Here is a 27516-nt window from a genome sequence, read left to right on the forward strand (position 1 = left end):
TACTGCCATTTGTGACAGCATGGATGGACCCTGAAGACATTATGCCAAGTGAAGTAAGCCAGACAAAGACAAATACTATATGATATCACTTATATGTGGAATCTAAAATAGCCACACTCTTAGAAACAGAGTAGAATGGTTGTTTCTAGGGGCTGGAAGTTGGGGGAATTGGAGAGATTTTAGGTCAACAGCTTCAAACTTCCAGTTAAAAGATGGATAAATTCTGGGAATCTAACATGCAATGTGGTGATTATAGTTAACAATACAGTTAACTATAGTTAACACTTTTATATAATTGAAAGTTGCTGAGAAAGTAGATCTTAAGTGTTCTCACCACAAAAAAATGGCTACTACATGAGGTGATGTGAGGTATTAACTAATGCTACTGTCGTAACCATTTTGCAATATATATGTATCAAATCAACACATACATCTTAAACTTACACAATGTTATATGTCAATTATATCTAAATAATGCTGGAAGAAAGTATGAATAAAAATAAAATACCCAATATGAAAATTTTAAAAACACATGTAAAATAATTATGGGTCAAAGAAGAAATCATATTGTAAACTAAAAAATACTTAGAGTTGAATGATAAATGAAAATACTACATACCAAAACTCATGAAATGCAGCAGAAGTGGTTCTTTTAGGAATTTATAGATTTAAGGTTTGTACTAGAAAAGAGACAAGGCTGAATAGTAATAAGATAAAGTTTAAACTTAAGAAATTAGAAAAGGAACAATAGAATAAATCCCAAAGCGAGTAGAAGGAAGGAGATTAAAAATATAAAAGCAGAGTTCAATGAAAGAGAAAACCAAGATACCATAAAGAGAAAAAACAAGTTCAGAAATTAGTTCTATGAAAATCTTAAAATAGAAAAACTTTTGGAAATTTTTTCAAGGAAAAAGGTAAGCACATATAAGTAATATAATGAATGATAAAATATAACTATAGTTACATTAGAAATATAAAAGATAACAAGAAGATATTATCAATAATTTTATGCCCATAAAGTTGAAATGGATTAAGAATTCAGAATCTGTGGAAATATGACTTAGATAAGATTATAGACCACCTTTGTCAAATTGACTTAGCTATTTGAGGAAATTTTGCCTGGAATGGATACTGCTGTAAACAATAAATAATTTCACTTTAGAAAACCCTACAGATCAGTTTATCTGAGACAGTAGACTGCTCACTTCTGCAATTAGCTTTCAAGTATTTACAACAATTTATACTTATGACAAGTGACAAGAATCACTTCAATATCCTCCCTTCTCTTTGTCCACTAAATTTTGAACAATTATATCGCAAATTTGCCTGATCCCAATCAGCTCTTTGCCTTGAACGACCCATTTTAAACCACTTGAACTCAGAATCCAAAGTCCTATAAATATTCCATTTCTGACTTCCCCCTTCTGACACACTGCTAAGATTCTGTCAGGTAGTGGTCTCCCTTACTGAAGTAACTGCTAGTTATAGCTTTGCTTTAGTAATAGGTCTTGTGGTGCTTTGAGGAGTTCAGAAGGATACATTTCCTCTTTTTTTGAAACCCTATATACAAAAGATAAATTTCTAGTGCTCTTCGTTCCTTGCCAAAGCAAGTCACAAGTGTAGCTCAGATTCAAGGGGTAAGGAAATATATCCCACCTTTTGATTCCAGGAGCTGCAAAGAGACCTTGTAAAAAGGCATGCATACAGGAAGGGATAGATAATTGTGGGTATTTTCGCAATCTAACACAGGGATGGAGAAATCATCTAACTCAGTCCCTGTGTTTTACTGTAACCCCTAACTTAGAGATTGGTTGATTTGTCAAATGTTACACAACAGTTAAGTGGCAGCACTTCTCTTGAATCTGTTCCTAAATGATCCTCTTCAGGGCTTCTCCCATGTGTTCTTGATTCCCATGGTTCCTAGCACAGCATATTAACAGAATAGGCACTAAGAAAATATGAGTAGTGAATATCTGAAGAACTAAATCAATTATTTGGAAATTTTTACTATGATATCCAACTCTTCAAGTAAAATATTCAAATTTTTTTTGTATAGAATAAAGGGAGTGTTTGGAGGCTTGAATTTCTTGATTCTCCTCATTAAAAAAAGATACATACAGAATCACCAGGCATAGTGTCTTTAAAATATTCTGATTGTTTGATGATTTTGAAAGTAATATAGAGCCAGTGTCGTAGAGAGGGGTGGCTTTCTGTGGATTCTCCCAATCCTCCAATGCTATGGGAGCCTGGTGGGGTTCTTACAAGAAGTCAGCAGGAGGATGGTAACCCCCGCCTATGGCTACAGCCCCCAGAAGGTTCACACTCTGGAGCTGGTCCATGCTTGGCCTCCAGCAATTCATCCAGATTTCTAGTTTGGACTTCCTACTGGTTTGTGTGGCATCTGGTGGCTCTGTTCCAGTTAAGCTGCAAGGCTTCTGATTCATAGGAACACAAGTTCAGGATCTTATATATCATTGCACTGTCAGATTAAACTACTGACAGGCTGGCGGAACAAATATCAGAAGATTAAATCACTTGCCCAGAGTCATATTGCTGGTAAGGATTTACCCGAGATTGCCTTCATATATTACCAGCCTCCACTGATACCAGGAAATCCAATTTCAGTATAATACAAGAACTTTCTAACAATGAGGGGGAAAAAATAAACTGACTTTTAAAATTTCAGACAATACAAATTGCTTAAAGTAGAAAGTGGAATTCCTCTTATACTCCTAGGAGTTTGGTGTTTGGTTTAGAATCTGCACTGTAGATCTTTAGGGCTTTTTGTTTTTTCTCTTTTATCCTTTATGCCCTTAACAGGTAAGGAAACCAAATAGTTCACTTAAGTAGTTGGCTCCAAACATTCTTAAATCCCAATAACAGGATTAGAAGGTATGATTCCTGAATCTATCAGCTAATTGAATCAGGTTCCATGTATACTGTATGTCTTTTCTTAATGTTTAATATTGACTCAAGGTTGGGGGCATGAAGTAAGAGAAAGTACACTAATTATGCACACACATGCTGTTTGTAGGGAACATTCACATATAATGCCTTAACACCTTTTGCAGAGAAGCATACCCCCTGGAACTTTGGATGGAATAGTAGACTGTGACAACTGTTATTTTCAAGGGCTCAATTTATGCATATATTTGAATTTGCTAGTTTTGTTTTCCATTAGCTTCATCAGAGTACAAAAGAGAAATGCTGTACATTCATACCAATGTAATTTAAATGATTATTAATTACATTGATATTCCTTTTTCTCCCCAAATAGCTTATAAATTTCCTGTTTTCTTTCTTCATTTTATAAATAGTTTTTTTTTAAAGCATTTAACAGCATGAAGCTCCATGACACATTAAAGGAGAGAAAAATGTGAGTGGGTTAGCAATGAAGCTGAGAAGGAAACATTTGATACTGGGTAATATGTGCCTTGACAGGAGAAAACAAGAATACCTCCTCAGGCTTCAACAATAACTCCATTTCTCAATAGTTAGCAATGTTATGATTCTGAAATAAATGGAAACATTTTATGAATAATCAGCAGTTTGGGAAGCTATTTTTTATTGTTTGCCTAACAGGTCTTTCAATATATATGTGTGTGTATATATATATATATATATATATATATGTAACAGGTCTTTCATTTCCAAAGCATCATAACATCAGAGAAAAAATTATGGTATGTACAGGCTGTCACTGAGATACAAACAATTGACACTCACAAACTCCTTATATATAACCATGCCTCGGGTTTGAAGTTTTTGTTTAGTTTTTCAATTGCTCTTTATTGCTTTTCTAGCTCCCTCTTACAATTCTATCAGTAGAGACTCTTTTCCGTATCACTGCTATGACGAAGAATTGTGGAGAAGCCTTCCAGGAGAAAGATTGATATCCTGGTTGACTCTTAAAGGATGAGGAGCCATTTCCTAGTTGAAATGCATAGGTTTGGAAATGGAAAGCAAGGGCATGCCAGCCATCAGCAAAGGAAGAAATAGCATAGGGTTCAGAGAACCTAAATAGCTTGGGGTCATTAGAAGTTTAAGAAGATTAAGAAGATTGGGACTTCCCTGGTGGTACAGTGGTTAAGACTCTCCCAACGCAGTGGTCCTGGGTTCAATCCCTGATTGGGGAACTAAGATCCTACATATTGCAACTAAGCCCACGCACTGCAACTACTGAGCCCGCATGCTCTAGAGCCTGCATGCAGCAACTAGAGAGCCCGGGTGCTGCAACTAGAGAAGCATGTGCGCTGCAACAAAGACCCAGCAGTGCAGCCAAAATAAATAAATAATTAAAAAAGATTAAGAAGATCACTGAGCTTCATTGTGGGGAAAGGATTAGAAGGGAACAATATTTTAGGTAGGGAGTACAAGGCAGTTGTTGCAGTTATTCATGGGGGAGATGACAGTGGCCTTAGATATAACGGATAACTATAGAGCTATTACTTTTCAATTGCCTAAGGGTTAAACAAATTTTTCAATCCCAGCTGTACATATGGTGTTGCAGACATATAGGCTGTCTACCCAACAGCCATTTTTCCCTTTTTCTTTTAAAGGGAACCGCTAACTGGTTGCTAACTGCTTTCTGATATTGAAAGCCGTATATTCAGGGCCCTACTACATTTCCAGAGCCATACAATTTAGGAATGAGAATGAGATGCAATTCTGGCCAATATGGTTTGAGAGGGCAACTCCTGAGGTCTTTTCATTAGCCTTAAAAAAGGAATCCATGAAAGAAACTTTCTTCTGGCCTTTGCATGTTTTTGTAGAAAGATGTGATTAATGGGACTGCTGTAGCCATTTTGAGATTCAGTGGACAGTTTTAGGACAAAAGTCAACATTCTGAAAATGAAAGAGCAGAAATACAGCAAGAGGCTGGGTCTTTGATGACCAAGTTGAGGTGGTGAGTTAATCAACCCTGATTATCTTTTGAATTTTTGCTATGTAAGACAAAACAAAATCCACTAATTTTATACATTTTTATTTGAATTGTTTGCTACTTGCAGCCAAAGGCATCCTAATTGATATACCTGTGAAAATATACAACTGAATTAAAAAATATCTAATATACATATAAACTTTGGAAATTTGCAAAAAATCGTACAGGGAATTTCCATATACCTTTCACCCACTTTTTCCCAATGATAATATTTATATAACTGTAGTACAATATCAGAACTAGGAAATTGACTTTGATACAATCCACAGAATGTACTAGATTTCACCAGTTGTACATGCACTTATTTGTATACGTGTGTGAATAGTGACTTGAATATGCAACTTTATCACATGTAGATTCATGTAACTATCACTATGACCAAGATAACAGAACTGTTCCATCACCACAAAGCTTCCTTTTGCTATCCCTCTATAGCTACTCCCCTCCCTTTTTCCTTCCTCCCTAATCACTAACCCCTGGAAATACTAATCTGTTTTCCATATCTATAATTTTGCTATTTCAAGAATATTATATAGATGCAATCATGTAGCATGTAACCATTTTGGGATTGATTTTTTTTTCATTCAGCATAATTCTCTTGATCCATTCAAGTTGTTGCATATATCAATAGTTCATTCATCTTTATTGCTGTGTAGTATTCCATGGTATGGATATGCCACAGTTTGTTTCATCATTCATCTGTTAAAGGACACTTGGGATGTTTCCAGCTTTGGCTATTACAAATAAGGCTTCCATGAATATTAATGTACAAGTTTTTAGTTTATTTTAAATTTTATTTTTGGCTGCGTTGGGTCTTCGTTGCTGTGCGTAGGCTTTCTCTAGTTGCAGCGAGCGGGGGCTACTCTTCATTGCGGTGCATGGGCTTCTTATTGTGGTGGCTTTTCTCGTTGCTAACATGGGCTCTAGGCATGTGGGCTAAGTACTTGTGGCACACAGGCTCTACAGTGCAGGTTCAGTAGTTGTGTTGCACGGGCTTAGTTGCTCCGTGGCATGTGGGATCTTCCCGGACCAGGGATCGAACCTATGTCCCCTGCATTGGCAGGCGAATTCTCAACCACTGCGCCGCCAGGGAAGTCCAATGTACGCGTTTTTGTATGTGCATAGTTTTCATTTCCCTGGGATAAACGCCCAAGGGTACAATTGCTGGGTCATATGGTAAGTGTATGTTTAGTTTTATAAGAAACTGTCAAAGTATTTTCCAGAGTGATTGTACCATTTTATATTCCCACCAGCAATGTATTAGTGATCCAGTTTCTCCACCTCCTTATAAGGTTTGGTGTTACCACTATTTTTTATTTTAGCCATTCTAATAAGTATGTAGTGATACCTCATTATGGCTTTAGATTGCATTTCCCTAATGATTAATGAAGTTGATCATCTTTTAGGTGCTCATTTTGCCATCTTTATTTCTTCTTTAGTGAAATGTCTGTTGATGTGTGTGATAGGAAGAACAACTGCCTCCCAAAGATATGCCCTAGTCCCCAGAACCTCAAGAATATGTTACTTTACACAGCGAAGGTACTTTGTTGATGTGATTAAAGGTATGGACCTTGTGATGGGGAGACTGTCAAGAATTATACAGGTGGGCTTAATCTAATCCCATGAGTCCTTACACGGAGAACCTTTCAGGGGGAGATGTGACTAAGGAAGAAAGATTAGAGATGCAGAGATTGCAGAGAGATGGAATATTGCTAGTTTTGAAGATGGAAATAGGGGGCCATGAGCCAAGGAATACGGGTGACCACTAGAAGCTGGAAAGGCAAGGAAATAGATTCTCCTTTAAGAGCCTCCAGAAAGGGCTGTATTCATCCTGCTGACACCTTGATCTTAGACTAGTGAGACCTGTGATATCTAACTATAAGAAAATAAAAATGTGGTTTTTTTCAGCAACTATTGTGGTAATTTGTTACAATAGCAATAGAAAAATAATACAATCTCTTTTACCCATTTTCTAATTACACTGTTTCTTTAATGTCAAGTTTTGGGAGTCCTTTATATATTCTAGGTATTTGTCCTTTGGGATATGTGGTTTGCAAATGTTTTACCCTGTCTGTAGCTTGTTTCTTCATCCTTTTCACAGAGTCTTTTACAGAGCAAAAGTTTTAAATTTTGATAAAGTCCAATTTATTGACGTTTTCTTTATGGATCATGATTTTGATGTCAAGTCCAAGAATTCTGTTAATCCTATATCCTGAATTTTTCTCCTATTTTTTCTAATTATTTAAAAAATTGTACTATAAAAAACATAACATAAAATTTATTATTTCAGCCATTTAAAAATGTACAATTCAGTGGCATTAAGTACATTCACATTTCTGTGCAACCATCACCACCATCCATCTCATCATCCCAAAGTGAAACACTGCACCATTTAAACAATGATTCTTATTCTCCCTCACCAGCCCCCCACCCCTAGACCACTATGCTACCTTCTGTAATTATAAATCTGACTCTTCTAGGTACCGCATATAAGCAGAATCATACAGTATTTGCCATTTTGTGGCTGGCTTGTTTCACTTAGCATAATATTTTCAAGGTTTATCCATGTTGTAGTATGTATCAGAATTTCATTCCTTTTTAAGACTAATATTCCATTGTATGTATACATGACATTTTGTTTATCCATTCAGCTGTTGATGAATTTTTAGGTTGTTTCAACCTTTTGGCTATTGTGAATAATGCTCTGAATACTGGTGTGCAAATACCTGTCTCTGCTTTCAATTATTCTGAAAATATATCTAGAAGTGAAATTGCTGGATCATATGGCAATTCTGCTTAATTTTTTAAGGAACTGCCATACAGTTTTCTACAGTAGCTGTACCATTTCACATTCCCAACAGAAATGTCCTCTTTTGCATTAGACCCCTGTGTTTGTTTCCTGTTTTTGAGATTCCATGTTGCTCTCTTGTAATTAACTGCCTTGTTTTGGTGTGACACAGCCTCCATTTGCTTTCTGAGAAAGGGTGTGTAAGAGATACAATTTTTTTGAACTTGTGTGTCTGAAAATGAATTATTTTGCTCTCACACTTGATTATTTGGTTGAGTATAACATTCTAGGTTAAAAATATTCAAATCGTTTACTCCATTGTCCTACAGCTTCCAGTGCTTTTACTGGCAAGTTCAAAGATATATTTATTCTTGTCCTTTTCATGCAACATGGTTCCCCCTCTGCTCCCCCCCACCCCACCGTGCAAGGTTTTACGATTTTCTTTTGATTCCCATTGTTCTGAAATGTCACAATTATGTCCCTTGCTGTTGGTCTTCTTTTCCACTATGCTGGGCACTTAGTGCGCTGATACAGTTTGAAAATGCACATCTGACATTTCCGAGAAAATTTTTTGATTATTTTGTTTAATATTTTCCTTTCCTCCATATTCTCTGCTCTCTCTCCTTTATTTGGATGTTAGATATCCTGTTCTAATCCACTAATTTTCTTAACTTTTCTCTCTTATTTTCATAGCTTTGTCTTTTTGTTCTACGATCTGGGACAATTCCTTGGTTTATCTTTCAATCCACTTATGGGCTTTTTCATTTATGTTATCATGTTTTTAATTTCTAAGAGCTCATTTTAGTCCTCTAAATATTCCTTTACATGGCCTTTTTTTTTTTTTGGCTGAGTTGGGTCTTTGGTGCTGCGTGTGGGCTTTCTCTATTTGGGGCGAGCGGGGGCTACTCTTTGTTGCAGTACACGGGCTTCTCATTGCGGTGGCCTCTCTTGTTGCGGAGCAAGGGCCCTAGAGTGCATGGGCTTCAGCAGTTGCTGCACACGGGCTTAGTTGCTCTGCGGCATGTGGGATCTTCCCGGACCAGGGATCAAACCTGTGTCCCCTGCGTGGGAAGGTGGATTCTTAACCACTGCACCACCAGGGAAGTCCTGACATTTTATTTTTCCATGGATGCAAAGTTTTCTCTCATCTCTCTAAAGGAATTAATTATAATTAAAACATTTTCTTCTATTCTCTGCATTGTTTGTCTTTAATTGCTTGCTGTTGATTTGTTTATTTTAGTCTCTGCCTTTCTGCTTAAAGATTTTCTTCAAATGTGGAGTGATCCATGGTTCTCTGTTCATATGTAAGAGACTGGAATGAAAAGCTGATTGGAAGTTTTAGGTATATAGGTGGGGCTTGTTGATCTTTGTTCTTCGTGGTAGAATGACATGGTTGGGTCATTTCAAAGGAGATTCCCAACTGTCAATACTGGTCTGATTTCTTCAGCTGGTCAATTTATCCTGAGAGAACTCCAGCATTCTCTTGGCTGTCAGCAAAGTCTATGCTTTCTTCATGGCACTACCTTGTATAGTTAAGCGCTAAAACAAAATTTTTAGTCTGACTGTTGTAAGGGTTCAGGCAAGGTAGGGATCAACGAGTGGCAGCAATGTTGGGGGAATCTTAATAAGTGATGTGTGATGTGGGATAAGCCCTGAAAGACAGGTTAGTCAAACTGAGGCGAGAGAGAATCAAACTGAACAGTTAATACATGCTGTAGTTTAGAGAGGGGAGTGATCACTTTCAGATGATAGTGTAGCATGGCTGACTAAGACACGTATCTCTAATGAAGTCTCTATTCAGCCATAAAGCAGCTCATGACTTTGGCAAACCATTAATCTCTGACAGCCTCAATTTCTTCAACTGAAAAACCTGGGAGACTATCTCTAAAGTCCCGCCCAGGTCCAGAGTTTCTTTAAGGTACTTCTTAAGATTCTTTTGCATCATATGACTTTTTGAGTGATAAGTTATAATTAGTGAATGGCCATATAGTTTATGGGAGTGAACTTAGAAACTATAAAATGACTCACTTCCATGAAAACAGTCATTATTTTAAGTTACAGGTAACTTGACTTTATTTATATTAAACATATGCATGTGGCTTTAAAAAAGCTGTCAACTTGTTATATGTAAGTGTACTATGATTTCTTTCCTTCTATTGTAGTAAAAACCTAAAACATGAAACAAATTACATTGAAATCCTGACCTTCCTTCTTCCCTTTGCCTATAGACAGAGGATATTATTGAAAAAGGAAAATGGTCTCTTTCCTCTTGAATGTAAAGTATAACTGTGCCATTTCTAAATGGTGAAGGGGAATTAGTTGACATTAATTTGTTAAACCAACACTTATTTAAGTCTGCTGTGGGTCAGGCATTTGTGCCAGGTGCGGTGGTTGCACATATAAAAAGCATAGTCCCTGCTTTCCAATAATTCATAGCCTAGTAGGGAAAGAAAGGAAGTTCAGTAAACCACTAAGTATTTTACAGTGTGACACCATGAAAGTGCAGAAATGGAACCTCTGTAATTGATGTCTGCTTACTTGCTCAGAAGCCACTCCCCCTTTTTTCTGGAATGGTTCCTGGATTTTGCCCTGGGAATTATCCTTCTTCTCATTCTGTGTACTTTGACTGGAGCTGTGGGCATATAATTCAAATCTGGCCAATCAGAACATCATATACTTTGGGCCACTGTGATTGGCTCAAGGATGGTTCCATGATCCAAGCCAAGCCAATCTGCTACAGTGACAAGCAATCTTGGGACACAGTATGGAACAGTCAGGGTACAGCAGTTATTTGGTTATGGCTGGAGAGCTGGGTCTGAGTTGGAAAGATAAAGCTAAAATGGTAGGCAGCAACAATTTATGAAGGACCTTCTATGCTACACTGGAGAATCTGTACTCTTTCCTGAAGAGATAGGGAACCATTAATGGATTTTAAGCAGGGAGTTCACATGATCATGCTTATGCTTTAGAAAGATTAATCTGGTAGGAATATAAATGATGGAGTAAGGAGAAGATGAAGCCAAAAGCAAGAGAATGAATTAAGATGCCACAGTAGTTGTCCGAACCAGAGGTAATGAGAGACCTGAACCATAGGAGTGGCAGTGGGGATAGGAAGGAGAGACATAATAGGGATGTTCCCCAGAAGACACATCAAAAAGGGGTAACATGATAGCAACACTTTCCTGGAGAAATTGTGGTCTGACTGCATCTCTAGTTCAGCAAATGGTAGTAATTTTCAGAGAACAAAAGCAAAATTTAAGTTTCATTTAAGACCATGTTTCTCAAACCTTAATGTGTACACAAATCACCTGGGGGTTTTGTTAAAATGCAGATTTTGATGCAGTAGTTCTGGGGTGGAACCTGGGATTCTGCATTTCCAAGAAGCTCCCAGGTGATGATGGTGTTGCTGGTCTGCAGACTACACTTTGAGTAGTAAAGATTTAGGATTTTTTGAGGGGTGAGTGGGTCATTCAAGTAAAAAGGGGCAGTAGGTGTAGGCTCTAGATTTTAGTAAAGAAAGAGAGACTTGGGCTTGAGCTATTTGGCAGTCATTAGCATTTAGGAGGTGGTGATATCAGAATATGAAGATAATAGCCCAGGAACAGCTTTTGGAAAAAAGTAAAGAAGTCTAAGGATAGCCCATGAGTAGCACCAGAATTTAAGGGGCAGCTGGAGGATGAGGCTTAAGAATATGAAGTAGCAGATGAACCTAGGGTGCCAAATTTTCAATGAGAAATCTTTAATTCCCAAGCTTATTATATAAAATAATAGCTACCATTTATTGAGTATTTTATTCCTAGTACTCTACTAAGGGCTTCAACTTTTCTCCAAAACACAGGGCATAAGAAACGTCATTAAAACTTTTCGGTAACCACACCCTGTTACTCTGAGCTGGCGGAAAATTTATCCTGGGTCATTATCATGGCTCTACACATCACACCTAAGATTGCATGAAAGTTCTAGGGGCTCATACTTAGTCCAGTACATTTGGGGAAGGCCCTCAAGTCTTCATTCAATGTTGGTTACTGCTAATATGCTCATTTCCCCAGCTGGTTTATCCTTTGCAGGTGAGCTGTTTTGCCAAGTGAATGCCAAGCTTGGGCATGGGGTCTTGGCTATGGTTGAAATCTCTGATGCAGCCTTCCTAGTAGTACTACACATCCATTCCCATCTAAGGTCTTGCCACCTCCTTCCCCCATTAGGTCCCCAATATTCACAGAACCAGCAACTCTCCTCTTCTGTTATTCCCTTTGGTTGCCACTTACTCAACCAACCTCGAAAGCTTCTAACCTCTCTCCACTGTGAAGAGAGAAGTACCTCAATGGGCACAGGTGTTTTGGTACAAAGGGGCCTTTTATTCCGCCCTAGGGCAAGGGAAGTCCCAAATCTTGTGCCAGAGCTATCAGGGGTAGTGTCCAGTCATTCTTTTACAGCACTAACAAAACAAATTATTATCTTAATATCTCAACAAATCATCTTACCACATATGCACTGTCCCATGAAATCTTTACAACCACCCCATGGGTAATTCTCATTTTCCATCCTGAAGCTTGGATAAATTTAGAAACCTGTTTCCAAACAGCCATTAAGCAACTGTGTAGGAACTGTGAGCTACGTGCGATGGACTCTGGAGCAACGAGGGCGTGGTATCAAAACAGTTCCTATCAAAATACCTCGCTCTTGATCATGTGTGAGTGGTAGTTACCAGACTCAACTTCAGAAACTTCACATAGAGGCGAGAAGTCTCTGTGTGTGCGCCTCGGATAGAGGGCTGGGGCTCCTTTAATCTTCACCACAGCCCTATCTCAATTTCACAGATGAAACCCTGAGGCTGAAAGTGGAAGTGACTTGCCCATGGCCACAAAGCCAAGAGCAGGTTTGCTGGGTCCCAATATGCTGTCCTTTCCATCATACCAAGCTGAAGGGGCCTGCGAGCGGCTCGGAGTCTCGCCCCCAGCCAATCCCCAAAGCAAAAACACTTCAAATTACTTACCCTCCAAGGAAAACAAACTGGCACATGCGCAGTATGCACCAGCGACTCCACCCGAGAGGCCTCCGAGGCCTACTCAGTGCACATGCGTCAGGCGGCTCCTCCCGTCCCCGCCCGTCACTCCTCGCCATTCCCGCCACTCCCCGCCCCTTTCCCGCCCGGATATCAGCCTACTTTTGCCGGATGTTGTTGTGAGTCCGAGAGACACGTGAGGCGCTGCTACGTCATCAAAGGCACGCGCACCAAACATGGCGGCGGCGGTGGTTGTGAGCGGGAAGGTAGGTAACGGCCGCGGGAAACATTCCTGTTTTTCTTCGGGATGGGGCTGTTTTTGCTGCTTGGAGCCTGGCCGGAGAGGGATGCGAGGGCCTTTCTGTGTCAGGAACAGCCTGTGGAGGATGCAGGAGAAGATGACTAGGCGGTGTCAGCTGTTCTCTCGAGAATGCCGGCTCAGTCGGGGAATTAAGAGACCCGGCTCCTGCTCCAAGGCCAGCTAGGCCTCGGCGCTGTTCTGGTCGGCTCTGTCCCAGGGCGAGGGGCTTTTATTTGTATTGCCTTCTTAAGAGATAGGTGGTTGCCCCGTTGTTTTCTTTTTCTGGCTTGATTTTCTCTGACTGGACCTCTTTATGTCTGCTCTTCGGACTCCAGGATTTTTTCTCTTCCTAATCGAACTCGCCTTTGCTTCACTCTGGTGAAGGCATCTTTGTCCTCTTCGGGAAGAGCTGAAAACAGGTGCTTTGCAGCTGTGCAAACCAAGAGTGTATTGGATCCATTTTACCAGGTTGCCGAGTTGGTTGGTGATGGTGAACAGCAGGGCATGTTTCCCCTCAGGGAGCTGGAGATTTACAGCATCGCACGCTTGTCTGGGAAGGCGTTAGTTACGGTATTTATTTCCCAGACAAATCTGTGATGTTCCCGTGGGAGACTCTGTGGTACCGTCTTACGGAGGTGGTCATTGACCCCGTCGTGATAGTTCGTTAGGAATTCGGATTAGGTGCGGAGGATAGTTTATCGCATAGTGCCTGTTCATGTTCCGAGGACACATCTTAATGCCTGTTGGTTAGGACTGTCGTGGCATGCTACTGGAAGCATTTCCCATTGCGCGAGTATTTCGAAAACAGTTGGGTCGGGTAGTGACTCATCTAACACCAAGGACTACTTACTTTTCGCAGATAGCTTTCTCCGTTCCTTGAGTTTCACTCATTTTCTTTATGCTGCCCTCTCCATCCCATTTTGAATTATTTGACAGCGTTTGTGCTTTAGTGTATGGACCACTAGCCAGAATAACACAGTACTGTTACTCTGGAGGGTGACCTTGGGAAATTGAGCAAGCATGAATTCTCCGTCCTTCATTTTCTTTATCCCCAGAATGGATGTGGTGCCAGGCATTATTTCTTGTATTGGAGTTGCTAAGATTACATGAAATAATAAAAACTTTATAAAAGATTACATACTTCTCCATACTGAGTATTTTAAATGATGGGTTGGTCATCGTTTTCAGATTTTCACGGTCTTTGGTTGTCTTGTCAGTTTTGTCTTCAGGGTGGATGCTGATCTTCTGCTTGGCTCACTACATATTTTAAGGTTATATTGTTTGATTTTTTTTATCTAGGACTTTCCAAGAAGGGATCCCTTTCTGTTTGAACTACACTCTTTCAGGTGTGGATTGATTTTGATAGAACCCTTGAGATGAAGCAGAGTTGTAAAATATAAGACTTTTTCCACCCTTTCCTTCCAGTCATTGCCTTTCATAATGTGACTTATTAGTCTTTTATTTCTTAGCTCTGCTTCGTCACCTCATTTATTCTCACTCATTGCAAATTTATACCCATTCTCATCACTCCATCTAAATTATTTTTCCATGCCCAAAGCTGCCCTTCTGCCAAATAATTGTATGATGACCAGCAAAAGCCACTTATTCTTCCCTCAGCAAGTTCAGATCTAGTTTAATGGCATCATCATTCACCTGGTTGCATGTAAAACAAACTTGGAGACGTCCATTTCTATAACAACATCTAAGCAATAACCAAGCCCTACCAGTTTTACCTTAAAGAGGTTTCTTAGATTTGCTGCATCCTCTTCATTCTCAGTGCTTAGTTCATTCAGGCATTTAGTCTTGAGCTCTTGGCTGATTTTTCTCCTTGTCTGCAGTCTCTTTGCCCACCGTCTCCTCTACACAACCGCTGGAGTTATTTTCTAATGCACAAGTCTGATTGTCTCTTGCTTTAAAAAATAAACAAAAAATCTTAATTTTGTTATTGTCCCCATTGAAATAATACTCAAGGCTGGTTAACATGGCATAAAAAGCCATATTGTCTTTCTGGCTTTGTCTTATGCTTCCCTACTTCCCAGTCTTGTTTCTTTGGGACAGGGGAATGCAAAGAAGACACACACACACACACACATTTATGAAAGAGTGTGTATATGTGTGTCTCTCTGTATTTATTTATTCCTCACCCGCCACCCCAAAGGTTCAGCTAAGACCTGTCTAATTTAGAAACCTAGGGCAGTGAATGTTAACCAAGACTTGTAAGACTCACATGTGGTACTTTTAAAGAATATAGGTGCTGGGCCACAACCCAACTCTGTTGAATTAGAACCTCTTGGTGTTGAGATCTAGGATGTAGAGTAACTTTTCTACTAAGACTACTTTGCTTGCTTTGAACTTTGAGTGTAGGAAGTGATGGGGGGAGGAAGTTAATCTCTGTCATATGGAGAAGCAGTGTAAGATAACAGTTAAGAGCTTGGACTCTGGAGCCAAACAAGTTTCAAAAACTAACTTCACACTTGCTAGTGACTTCAGTCAAATTATTTAACTTCTCTATGCTTCAGTTTCCTTATCTGTAATATGGGGATGATAATAGTACATACTTTATGGGATTTTTAAGGTTAGTAAGTAAATGTATTAGAACAAAGCCTGGCACGTAGTAGATACTGTGTAGGTGTTATTCATCATCTTAATTTCCCGGCAAGTCATTGGTTGGGTATGGCAGAATTTTAAAGGTTTAGAATACGGTTTTTGGTATGGGTGTGAACTTCATTTTTGAAATTACTTCAGTTCTAACTCTCAGTGTTATTTTAGGATTTGAAAAATACCTTGTTTTAGAAGTCACATAGTTTTGATGAATGAAAAATCATCACAGTAGGGCAGTGGTTAAGGAGATGGGAACCTGATTGCTTGGGTTCAGAACCTAGCTCCACTGCTTTATAGTTGTGTTAATTTGGTCAAATTTCTTAACTTTCTGTACACCAGTTTTCTTATTTGTAAAATGGGGGTAATAATTATTTTCCATCATGGAATTGTAGAGAGGATTAAATGAGTTAATATTTGCAAAGCATTTAGAATAGTACCTGGCATCAGGTAAGTGCTTAAATTTTAGCTGCTATTATTACTATTGTTAAGGAAGATCTTTCAGACGGTCTTAAAGTTGTAAGGTTATTATTGATTTGGAAGTAGTTGAATGTTTATTTTTGCTGCCACTTTCTACAGAGAGATTAAGGCCGCTTACAAATATTAAAGCACTATAGTTATTTAAAATAAATCAGAGGGAAAAAACGCAAAAGGAAAGTGAATAAGGGTAAGAAAGGTAAATGGAACTGGAAGTGCGATTATTAAATAAACTTTATGCTTTAGTGGGCTACAGTTTTGCCAAAGAGGGGAACCTGATCAATAATAAGAATTACAGGATCTACAATAAAATAAAACCAGGAGCAAAACCCAAAAAAACTAGTTTCTGAAGATTAGATCCAAGGATAAACTCTTCTGTAGTTTCTTTATACTATGTACTATAATGAATCTGATTATATAGCATATTGTATCCTTATGGTTAAAAAACCCCACAACCCTATAATGCCCATTAGCATGCTGATGGTTTTATACCAATGGCTAGCTAAGCAGTTCAGTAAATACAGGGTACTGATTTGATGTATTTAGGTCTCTGATGATTTGACTGAACTCAGGGGTAGGTTGTTGTCAACATGAGTGGATGGATTCAGTGTTTCATCTATGTATATTTTTCTTAGCTGAGCCTGTGAAAGTGGGTTTGAGTTTGATTATAAACCCTGATTAGTTCTTGGAGTTCAGCTATTCTTTGTTGCTATGTATATATAGAACCATATGTTTTAACAATCAACCAAATAGGGGGGGAAGATTGACATTCTGTTGTGATTTTTTTTTTTCCTGGCTGTGATCTTTATTTCCCGCAGTTTTATTGAGAAATAATTGATGTACATCACTGTGTAAGCTTAAGACATACAGCCTATTGGTTTGATTTATATATATTGTGAAATGATTATCACAGTAGGTTCAGCTAACACTCATCTTCTCATATAGATCCTCCTGTGAATTTTTAGGGGAGAAATAGGGACACTGACTGCAAAGGCTATCCTGCTTTAGGATAATTAATGGAATGAGTTGAATTAATGGAATGAGTTGACTCATTGCAGAGAAGGCGGGAGAAAAGAGATAGTCTGAAATAGGTTTTGGCCTTATACCCAGTGCCTCTGATGGTTGCAGTTTACTTTTATTCATTTATTCAACAAGTATTTATTAAGTATCTGCTTTCTTCCAGGCACTGTTTTAGGCACTGGGGATACGTCAGATAGCCCCTTACCTTGGAGATTACAGACTTCAGTTCTTCAGAAGGAAAACATTCACTAAAAACCACTCGCTTGTTTAAATAAGAAAGTAAATATGAGTTTTAGGTCCTTGAAGTGGTGCTAATTTTAGTGAATGTTCGTTTTCTTGAGACTTGTAGACTGATCCTCATGAGGGCAGGGCCTGAAATGTTTTACCTGTGTCTGACAGACATTCTGGCATATAGTAGGTATTCAGTGAAGAAAAAAGGGCAAGAAAGTAGAAAAAAATGAAGGGAGACTAGAGGAAGAGAGGTGTGTTCACTAATAGCACTCTTGTTTTGGAGTTAAAAAGTCCTGTTTTAGTATATTTGATATTCACTTTAGGTCTGTGTTTTTACTGTGTTAGGCTGTGTTAGAATTTGGTTCTATTGAAAATAACTTGAAACAATTGGGAAATCACCTGTTATTTTTTCTTTGAGTTTTTTTATGGCATTTTTAGTAAGAATTTATTTTGTAGCTTAAATTTGGTCCCTTCCAGTTCCTTTTAGATATGCTTGTAGTCCTGTGAAACCCCTTGCTTAAGAAAGATTAATATTCTTAGTATCTAGCAGATTTTCCTGGAGAATTTTCTTAGACTAGATCTTGTAACATGGTAGTAACCTTCCTCGTGTAGGATACAGTATGAGTATGTCTTCTTTATTTTTCTAGCATTCTTTAACAAACATTTGAGTACCTTCTGTGTGCGGAGTCCTTTATTCTCGACACAGCACAGTAGTCTGCATCAAGTCATTTCAATTTGTGATTTAATAAAAACATGACTTTTTGGGGAAGAATTCAAAATGCTGCTGAGACTAAATGAAAAATTGTAACCCAGCCTTTTAATTTTCACTTTTTGGTGGAAGGAAATCCTTATGAAATCCATTTACTGTTTCTTGTGCAATCTATGGTGTGTCTGTAGTCGTTGGTATAAGAGAAGTCATTCGTTTAATCCTTGTTATACTATACCTTCCATACTGCCCTCCTGTCTGACATTGTTTGGCACACTGATACCCTTAAGATGCAGTAACAGTTCTGCTGCCTGCTCTTTATTGAGAATTGTACCATCCTCAGTATCTCAATATCTCTCTGTCTTCACTCTCAAAATTTGTGTGGTTTGTTACTCTTAAAACCACCTGTGTTCTGCATTTCTTTGAGTTACACAGTCATTACTGATTAACACACCCCAAATAAAACTCATTGTTTACTTTCTTCCTTCTGTATTCTCTCAGTAAATAACCGCATACACTCAGTTTTGTCCTTGACTCCTTTCCCTTCACCTCCCACATCTAATCAGTCACAAAGTCCTATCATTTTGACCTTCTAAATATCATTACAAGCCATCTGCCTTTCTTCATCCCTCTGCCACTGCCTTGGTTCAAGCAACCATGAATCGCTTCCTCACTGGATTACTGCAGCTGTTCATTCTCGGCTCTGCAGCCGGTGTGTTGGCTTAGAAAAGGCAGGTCTGACATACCATTCCCGTGCAAGAACTTTCTAATGACTTTCTAGTGGCAAATAATCATCTTCAGGGTGAATTCAAACTCCCAAATTCCTGAGCATGGCTTAAAAACCCGGTATGATCTGATCTGGTCTCTACTCTTGTCTCTAAACTCTTAGTACTGTCTGATCTGGGTTGCAGCCATGCACTGAACTACTGCTCTCTGTATAGAACATACAGCTTCTTCCAAGAACATATACCCTCTTCTAGTTAAAATTGCCATTCTTCAGGTCTCAGGCTATCTGTCACTCTAGTTAAAGTCTTCCTGATTTCTCATCCTGCCTGAGCCCCTTACATCTAGGTTAGCTATAATTTATTAGGGTCTGCTGTGGCAGCCTATTCAACCTCCATCATATGTTGTAATTGTCTGTTTTCTTGTCCTAATCCCCAATTAGATTGCTGTGAAGGCAGTGACTGAGTCTTATTTATTTATACCTAGAAGCTTACTCTGTGCCTGGCACATTGTTAGGCATTCACTGTACATCTGTTGAAGAAATAACTGAAATTGACATCTCATACAGGATCCTGTGCATACTTCTGTCACACTCTTCTGTGACCATTGATTTACATGACATTACTAGTTTAGTTAGACACTTTTTACGATGTATGTTTTTCCACCAGTACCTTTTACTCCCCACATCTAGTTGGTGCCTAATAAATGTGTATGAGTAAAGAAACTTCTAAATCAGATTAGGTGGAATGGGGGTGATTGGAAGTGTTGGACGGGCTATTGTGTTCTTTTGAAGGACTTCATAGAAGTTGTTTGCAGAGAGAAGGTATAAAAGGGTGTTCTAGGTAGAAGGAACAGAATGCACACACACAAAAAGGCACAAGGTTTTGAGGGAACAGGTGAGTTCAGAGGGGCCCAAGGCAGGAAGTATTGGGGAGTGTCAGGTGTTGCATAGCTGTAGATGTAAAGTGTGGTGTCAGAAGGATTTTGAGCTTAGGTGTGGATTGGTCAGATGTACGTTTTATTAAGATCATTTTTGGCAGTGGTTATACATTATACAGTTTACACAGATTACTGGAAGGTGATTAGATTGGGGAAGAGAGACCAGAATGTTATTTTAGTAAACCCAGGCTACATATGATGAGGGGTCAGTGTCAGAGAAGATTTGAGGGATTTAGGAGGTAGGATGAGTATGGTGAAAGAGGCATTTAGGATACTGCGTGGATGGAATGTCTTACAGAGTTGGGAATATCAGAAGAGCAGATTTAGGATAAAACATACTGAGCATAAGATGCCTGTGGATTATTCAAGTGGAGATATCAAGTGGCTGCTTAGATATTTGGGTGTAGAACTCATTAGAGTTTCAGGGCTTACACTGGCATTTCCTGGTGATACTGTCTCTAATCCAAAATTTACATTATTTATATGCTGAATGATTTCAAAGAAACTGAATTTTTGTAACTTTCTTGTTGTTAAATTTAGCTTATAAAATTCACAGTTCCTAAAGTTCAAGAATGTGTGTTGTGTATGGTAGGTGTTGGGTTTCCAGGTTTGGACAGAGATTTAAGGCAAGAATTTTATCCCTAAGCCTAAGAGTAAATTTCAAATATTTGGGTTGAATGTTTTCATTTATCTTTAGTTTTTGAAAATATTATAATAATTATAACACAAAAATCCAATCCCACTTAAGTGTAGGAGCAATATAAAAATTTATCTGCTACTATATTGTGCAACTTCATTCTAACTTTTGCTAAATTAGAGGTCAGTAAGTTTATTCTAAAACATTTGCTGTGGTCCCCAGAGCACCTTTAATGAGTTATGTCGGACATGGTTCCTTTGGAAGAAAAAAATCTGAATTTTCTATTGCCATCAGCAGGCTGTCATTGGAAGTTTTATAAATATAATTACCTGCTTATGCATCTTAGCAAATATTTAAGAATAAAGGAGAACTTGAAGGGCCTGAGACAATTTTATTCCAAATGGAGAACTTTTTTCCTTTCTTTAGTACCTTTACACATTGTTCTTTTTTTTCCTCCCAAGAGGGTGGGGAGCAGTTTAGAATATTCTAGCTTGTGTAAAGATTTTATCTTTTTTATAACATTGCCAGATACATACAGGCAAGGAACTTTATCTTGTTTATTTTTCTGTTCTCCATGGTGTCTGGTGCATAATAAGTGCCTAATAAAAGTTTGTCGACTCAAGTTTAGATAATTAGTTTAGCACCACCAAGTGGCAAGTGTTTGAATGTCCTTGATAGTTTTTGCTCCCTATGGACACTTAATCCACAATGAAAAACAGGTAGGGTGTGATTTTTTAATTTTTTTGAGGCAGGATCAACTTCTTTTTCTTTCTTTTCTGCTTTTTTTTTAAGTAAAATATCTTTACTTAACGTATTTACTTTTATACAGCGTTTTGAAGTTTAAAAAAATAGACTTTTCCTGTAAGTTATTTTTTATACAGCTTTATTGAGGTGCCACTTGACAAACAGTAAGTTGCACATAGCATGTATAATGTGCTAATTTTTGATGTATATATACACTATGGACCCATCAACAGAATCAAGAGAATGACATGTCTACCACTCAGAGTTTCCTCCTGACTTATTGTAATCTATCACTACCTTCATCCTGTCCACAGACAAACACTGAGCTGCTTTTTGTCACTATAGATTAGTTTGCATTTTCTACAACTTTATATAAATGAAATGATATGGTATGTACTCTGTTTTTGGTCTGACCTTCTTCATTCAGCATAATTATTTTGAGGTTCATTCATGTTGCTGTATGTATCATTAGTTAACTCCTTTTTATTGCCACGTAGTTTCCTGTCGTATGGGTATACCACAATTTGCTTATCCATTCACCCATTGATAGACATTCGGGTTTTTTCCACTTTTGGCTGTTACAAATACAGGTGTTGTGAACATTGATATGAGTATGTGTCATATGAGTATGTGCGTTCTCTTTTCTTGGGCAAATATCTAGGAGTAGAATAGCTGGATTGTAATGTTAGTTGCATGTTTAGCATTTTAAGAAGCTGCCAAACTATATTCCAAAGTAGATGTACCATTTTACATTCCCACTGGTGGTGTATGAAAGTTCCAGTTGCTCCACATCTTTGTCAGCATTTGGCATGTTGGGGACTTCCCTGGCAGTCCAGTGGTTAAGACTTAATGCTTCCACTGCAGGGGGTGTGGGTTCGATCCCTGGTTGGGGAACTAAGATACTGTATGCCACATGGTGCCCCCCCCCCAAAAAAGAAACATTTGTCACGTTTGTTTTTAAAATTAATAGATGGCTTCAATTTGCAGTTCCCTAATGATTTATGATGTTGAGCATCTTTTCATGGGATTTTATGTCATCCTTATGCTTTCTTTGGTGAAGTGTCTGTTCAAACCTTTTGCCCACTTTATTTTATTGAATAAATTGTTTTCTTCATTTTCTTGTCACTGAGTTTTGAGAGTTCTTTTTATCTTCTGGATACAAGTCCTTTATTACATATACAATATGATTTGCAAATATATTTTCTCTGCCGGAGCCTTGCCGGAGCCTAAATTCACTTAGTTTTAGTAGCTTTTTGGTAGATTCCAGTGGCTTTTCTACATAGACAGTCGTGTCATTTGTAAATAAGTTGTTTTACTTGTTCTTTTCTAATCTAGATGCCATTTATTTCTTCTTTTTTGTAGTGTCTGAAACCTCAAGTAAAGTGTTGAGTAGAAGTGGTAAGGGTGGACATACTTACTTTGTTCCTGATCTTAGGAGAAAGCATTCAGTCTTTTAAGTATATGATGGCAGCTGTACTGTTTCATAGTTGCCCTTTATTAGGCTGAAGAAGTTTCCCTTCTATGCCTGATTTGCTGAGAGTGTTTGTCTGAAATAGATGTTGGATTTTGTTGAATCCTTTTTCTGCATCTTTTGTGATGATTTATATGGTTTTTCTTTTTAAAATTTTTCATTGTGGTGAATTATAGTGATTGATTTTTTAATATTAAACCAACCCTAAGAGTAAACCCCACTTGGTCATGAAGTATTTTCCTTTTTACATATTGTTGGATTCAATTTTTATTTAAAATTTTTGTACCTAAGTTCATGTGAGATATTGGTCTATAGTTTTATTTTCTTGTTTTTGTCTGATTTTAGTGTCAGAGTAGTGCTGGGCTCCTAGAATGAGTTGGGAAGTATTCCTCCTCTTCATTTTCCTGAGTTTGTATAGGATTGGTATTACTTCTTTCTTAAATATTTGGCAGAGCTTACTAGTAAAACCATTTAGGCCTGGAATTTTCTTTGTGGGAAGGTTTTTAACTAAAAATTCAGGGAATTCCCTGGTGGCTCAGTGGTTAGGACTCCGTGCTCTCACAGCCAAGGGCTCAGGTTTGGTCCCTGATGGTGGAACTAAAATCCCACAAAACCTCGCGGTGTGGCCAAAAAAAAAAAGTACAGCAGAAACTAACACAACATTGTAAATCAACTATACTCCAATAAAAATTAATTTAAAAAATTGAATTTCCTTAATTTATACTGGGCTACTCAGGTTATCTTTTTCATCTGTGAGTGTTGATAGCTGTGCCTCTTAAGGAATTTATTTGTTTTGTCTAAGTTGTCAATTTTTTAAAATAAACTTATGTATGTATGTATGTATGGCTGCGTTGGGTGTTTGTTGCTGCACGGGCTTTCTCTAGTTGCAGCGAGCAGCGGTTACTCTTGTTGCGGTGTGCGGGCTTCTCATTGCGGTGGCTTCTCTTGTGGAGCACGGGCTCTAGGTGTGCCGGCTTCAGAAGTTGTGGCTTGTGGGCTCAGTAGTTGTGGCTCACGGGCTATAGAGCACAGGCTCAGTAGTTGCAGCACACGGGCTTAGTTGCTCCGTGGCATGTGGGATCTTCCCGGACCAGGGCTCAAACCCGTGTTCCCTGCATTGGCAGGCGGATTCTTAACCACTGCGCCACCAAGGAAGTCCGAAGTTGACAGTTTTATTAGTCTAAATTGTTCATAAATTTTCTTAGTATCTTTTTTACTTGTATACATTTGTAGTGATGTTAAAGTTCTAATTCCTAATACTGTTAATTTGTGTCTCTTATTTTTTCCTCATCTGTCTGGCTAGAGTTTTACCAGTTTTATACTCAAAGAACTAGCTTTCAGTTTCATTGATCTCTTCTCCCCTTCCCCGTTTTTATTTTTTCTATTTTATTGATTTCTACTCTGATTTTTCTTTCTGCTTACTTTGGGTTTAATTTGCATTTCTTTTTCTAGTTTCTTAAGGTAGATGATCAGGCCATTAATTTGAGGCCTTTTTTCTTTTCTAATGAAGGCATGTAATGCTATGTTTCCCAGTAAGCACTGTTTTAGTGGCCCTACGCAGATTTTAATACGATGCGTTTGCATTTTCATTGAGTTCAAATACTTTCTAATGTTCCTTTGATTTCTTCTTGACCCTTGGGTTATTTATAAATATGTTATTAATTTCCAGATATGTGAGAATGTTCTGAAGATATTTCTATTACTGATTTATAACTTACTTCCACAGAATATACTTGAATTCTTTTAAGTTTATTGAGATTTGTTTTATGGCCCAAGTTTTGATCTGTCTTGGCAAATGTTGTTGGGTGGAACGTTTTGAGTGTAAATTAGGTCCAGCTGGTTGATGGTGTTATCAAGTCTTCTGTGTTATTACTGATTTTCTGTCTATTGTTTCATCAGTTATTGAGAGAGGGGTTTGAAATCTCTGACTGTAATTGTGGACTTGTTTGTTTTTTCTTGCAATTCTATCACTCTATGCTTCATGTATTTTGAAGGTCTGGTATTAGGTGCATAAACATGTGGGATTGTTAGGTCATCTTGAGGCACTGACCATTTTATTACTATGAAAATATCTTTCTACCTGGTAATATTTCTTTGCTCTAAAATTTATTTTTGTCTGATATTAATATAGACATTCTAGCTTCTGATTAGTGTTGGCATATCTTTTCATCTTTTAATTTTTAACCTATTTGTGTCTTTATATTTAAAATACTTTTCTTGTAGGTAGCATAGATTTTGGGCTTTTCTATTCACTCTGATTCTCTCTTTTTAGTTGGAGTCTGTAGGTGATTTATAGTTAATGTGATTACTGATATGGTTAAGTTTAAGTCTATCATCTTGCTGTTTGTTTTTTATTTGTCCCATCTCTCCTTTGTTCCATTTTCTTTTTCTGTCTTCTTTGTGATTAGTCAAGTAGTTTTCATTATTCTGTGTTTATTTTTTATTTCCTTTGTTGACTAATTCACTATAACTCTGCTATTTCAGTGATTGCTTTAGGGCTTACAGAGTACATCTTTAGCTTATGACATTTACATTCAAGAGTTGTTATACTACTTTACATAAGGAATAAGAACCTAGAACAGTATACTGTCACTTCTCTTCTCCTGGCTTTTGTGCTATTTTTGTTATTTTAACTTTTGCATATATTACAAACCCCACAAAAAACACGTATTCATTTATCTGCTTGTTTATGTTTTAAAGAAGGGGATTTGATTAACAAGAAAAATATATTTATCCACATAGCTACTGTTTTCGGTGGCATTCATTTCTGTATGTAGATCCAGATTTCCTTCTAGTGTAATTTATTCTGCCTGAAACATTTTTTGTAGTGTAGGTCTGATAGTAATTATTTTAGCTTTTATATGTCTAAAAAAGTCCGTATTTTACCTTCTTTTTTGAATATATTTTCTCTGGGTATACAATTGTAGGTGAACAGTATTTTTGTTTTGTTTTGTTTTCATTACTTTAAAGATGTTGCTCCAAAGAGGAAGGAGGAAACTTTGGGAGGTGATGGATATGTTTGTGACTTGATGGTGATAGTTTCATGAGTGTATACTTATTCTCAACTTATCAAGTTATATATATTAAATATGTATAGCTTCTTATATGTAAATCATACCTCAATAAAGTGGAAAAAAAAAGTATTGCTCCATTGTTTTCAGTCTTCATTGTTTCTAAAAAGGAATCTGCGGTTTAATGTTTATTCCTCTGGCTGATTTTCAGATTTTCTGTGTATTACTGATTTTGCATAATTTGATTACAACGTGCCTGTATCTAGTTTTCTTTGTGATTCTTGCTTTCATTTTGGAGTTCATTGGTTCGTTGGTGTTTATATCTATGGGTTTATAGTATTAATCAAACTTGGGAAAACTTCTGCAATTATTTTTTCAAAAAAGATTTTTTTTCTGTTTCTTTTTTCCATCAACTGTTTCAGGTACTTCAGTTATACATATACTAGACCACTTGAAATTTCCTTGCAGCTCGTTGATGATTTGTTAAATTTTTTCTCAGTCCCTCCCCTCCCCTTTTTTGTATTTTGTTTTATATAGTTTTTATTGCTGTAACTTCAAGTTCATTATTCCTCTGCAATGTGTAATCTGTCCTTATCCAATTCAGTGTATATTTCATCTCAGACATTGTAGTTTTCATCTCTAGAAGTTCAATTTGGATCTTTTTCATGTTTTTGATGTCTTCTCTTAGCAAGTTCTAACTTTTCTCTAGTGTCCTGAACATATGGAATTCAGTTATAGTAATGTTTTAATGTCTTTCTCTTTTAATGTTATTATTTGTGTCATTTTGGGTCATATTTAATTGGGTGATTTTCCTCCTCATTATGAGTCATATTTTTCTGATTGTTAGCATGTCTGTTAGGTTTTTTTTTGTTTTTGTTTTTAAGCCAGATGTCAGATATTGTGAATTTTATCTTTTTAGGTGCTAGATATTTCTGTATTCCTATAAAATGTTCTTGAGTTTTATCCTGTAAGGCACTTATGTGGAAACAATTTAATACTTTTGGGTCTTGCTTTTAAACTTCGTTAGATGGGATCAACACAGCATTTATTTATTTATTTATGTTTTGTTTTGATTGGCATATAGTTGATTTACAAAGTTGTATTAGTTTCTGGTGTACAGCAAAGTGATTCAGTTAATGTATATATATATATGTATATATATTTTTTCTTTTTCACATTCTTTTCCATTATGGTTTATTACAAGATATTGAATATAGTTCCCTGTGCTCTGCAGTAGAACCTTGTTTATCAGCACAGCATTTGATGTGAAACTAATTTTGCCCCACTGCTGAGGTAAGACAATTCTGAGTACTCTACCTAGAGCTCTGTGAATTATGAAGTTTCCCACACTGATGGGAGCAGCTCTGTGTGAGTGCAGATTGTTTCTTCTAATAATTTCAGGTGGTTTTCCTCTGGCCTTAAGTAGTTTACTGACGCGCGTGCATTGATCAGTACTCTGCTGAATACTCGGGGATGTCTGCAGATCTCTTCATTTCTATCGGTGTACTTTTCTCTGTCTGGTACTCTGTCTTGGCCTTGCCCCGTTCCCAGCTCTGCGTCCTCAACTCAGGGAGACCACTGGGCATCTTCTGGGTTTTCTCTCCTTTGTCACAGCAGGGAACTCTCTCAAGACAATAATCTAGGGCAGTAGTATGACTTATCTCATTTGTTTATTTTCACTCAGCAGTCACCATCCTTCATTACCTGATGAAAACCATTGTTTGGCCTTTTTTTTTTCCCTTGCGGGAGGGTAAATCCAGTCTCTTGTTACTCCATCTTGGCTGGAAGCGTTAGCTGTTACAGGTTTTTTTTCCCGCTCTCTCTTTTTTTTTTTCCCTTGGCCCCACTGTGCTGTGCTGGATCTTAGTTCCCTGACTAGGGATCGAACCTGTGTCCCCTGCAGTGGAAGCACAGAGTCTTAACCAC

General features: G+C 37.7%; 1 protein-coding gene across 3 annotated transcripts in view; it reads left to right on the plus strand.

The window, feature by feature from the left end:
- Nucleotides 1-12900: 12900 nt before the first annotated feature.
- The window catches only part of TBC1D15 (TBC1 domain family member 15), a 65932-nt gene continuing 51316 nt past the window's right edge, over nt 12901-27516 (plus strand). For all 3 annotated transcript variants that reach the window (XM_022571505.2, XM_089921040.1, XM_089921041.1), the window contains exon 1: nt 12901-12998. In XM_022571505.2, the coding sequence (XP_022427213.2) occupies nt 12969-12998 (30 nt within the window). In that variant the 5' untranslated portion in view covers nt 12901-12968. The remainder of the gene's footprint in view (nt 12999-27516) is intronic.

The sequence above is a fragment of the Delphinapterus leucas genome, chromosome 11 (assembly GCF_059928025.1).
Source record: "Delphinapterus leucas isolate spDelLeu-1000000601 "Yukka" chromosome 11, BTC_Dleu_Yukka2, whole genome shotgun sequence".
In the NCBI taxonomy this organism is placed as follows: Eukaryota; Metazoa; Chordata; class Mammalia; order Artiodactyla; family Monodontidae; genus Delphinapterus; species Delphinapterus leucas.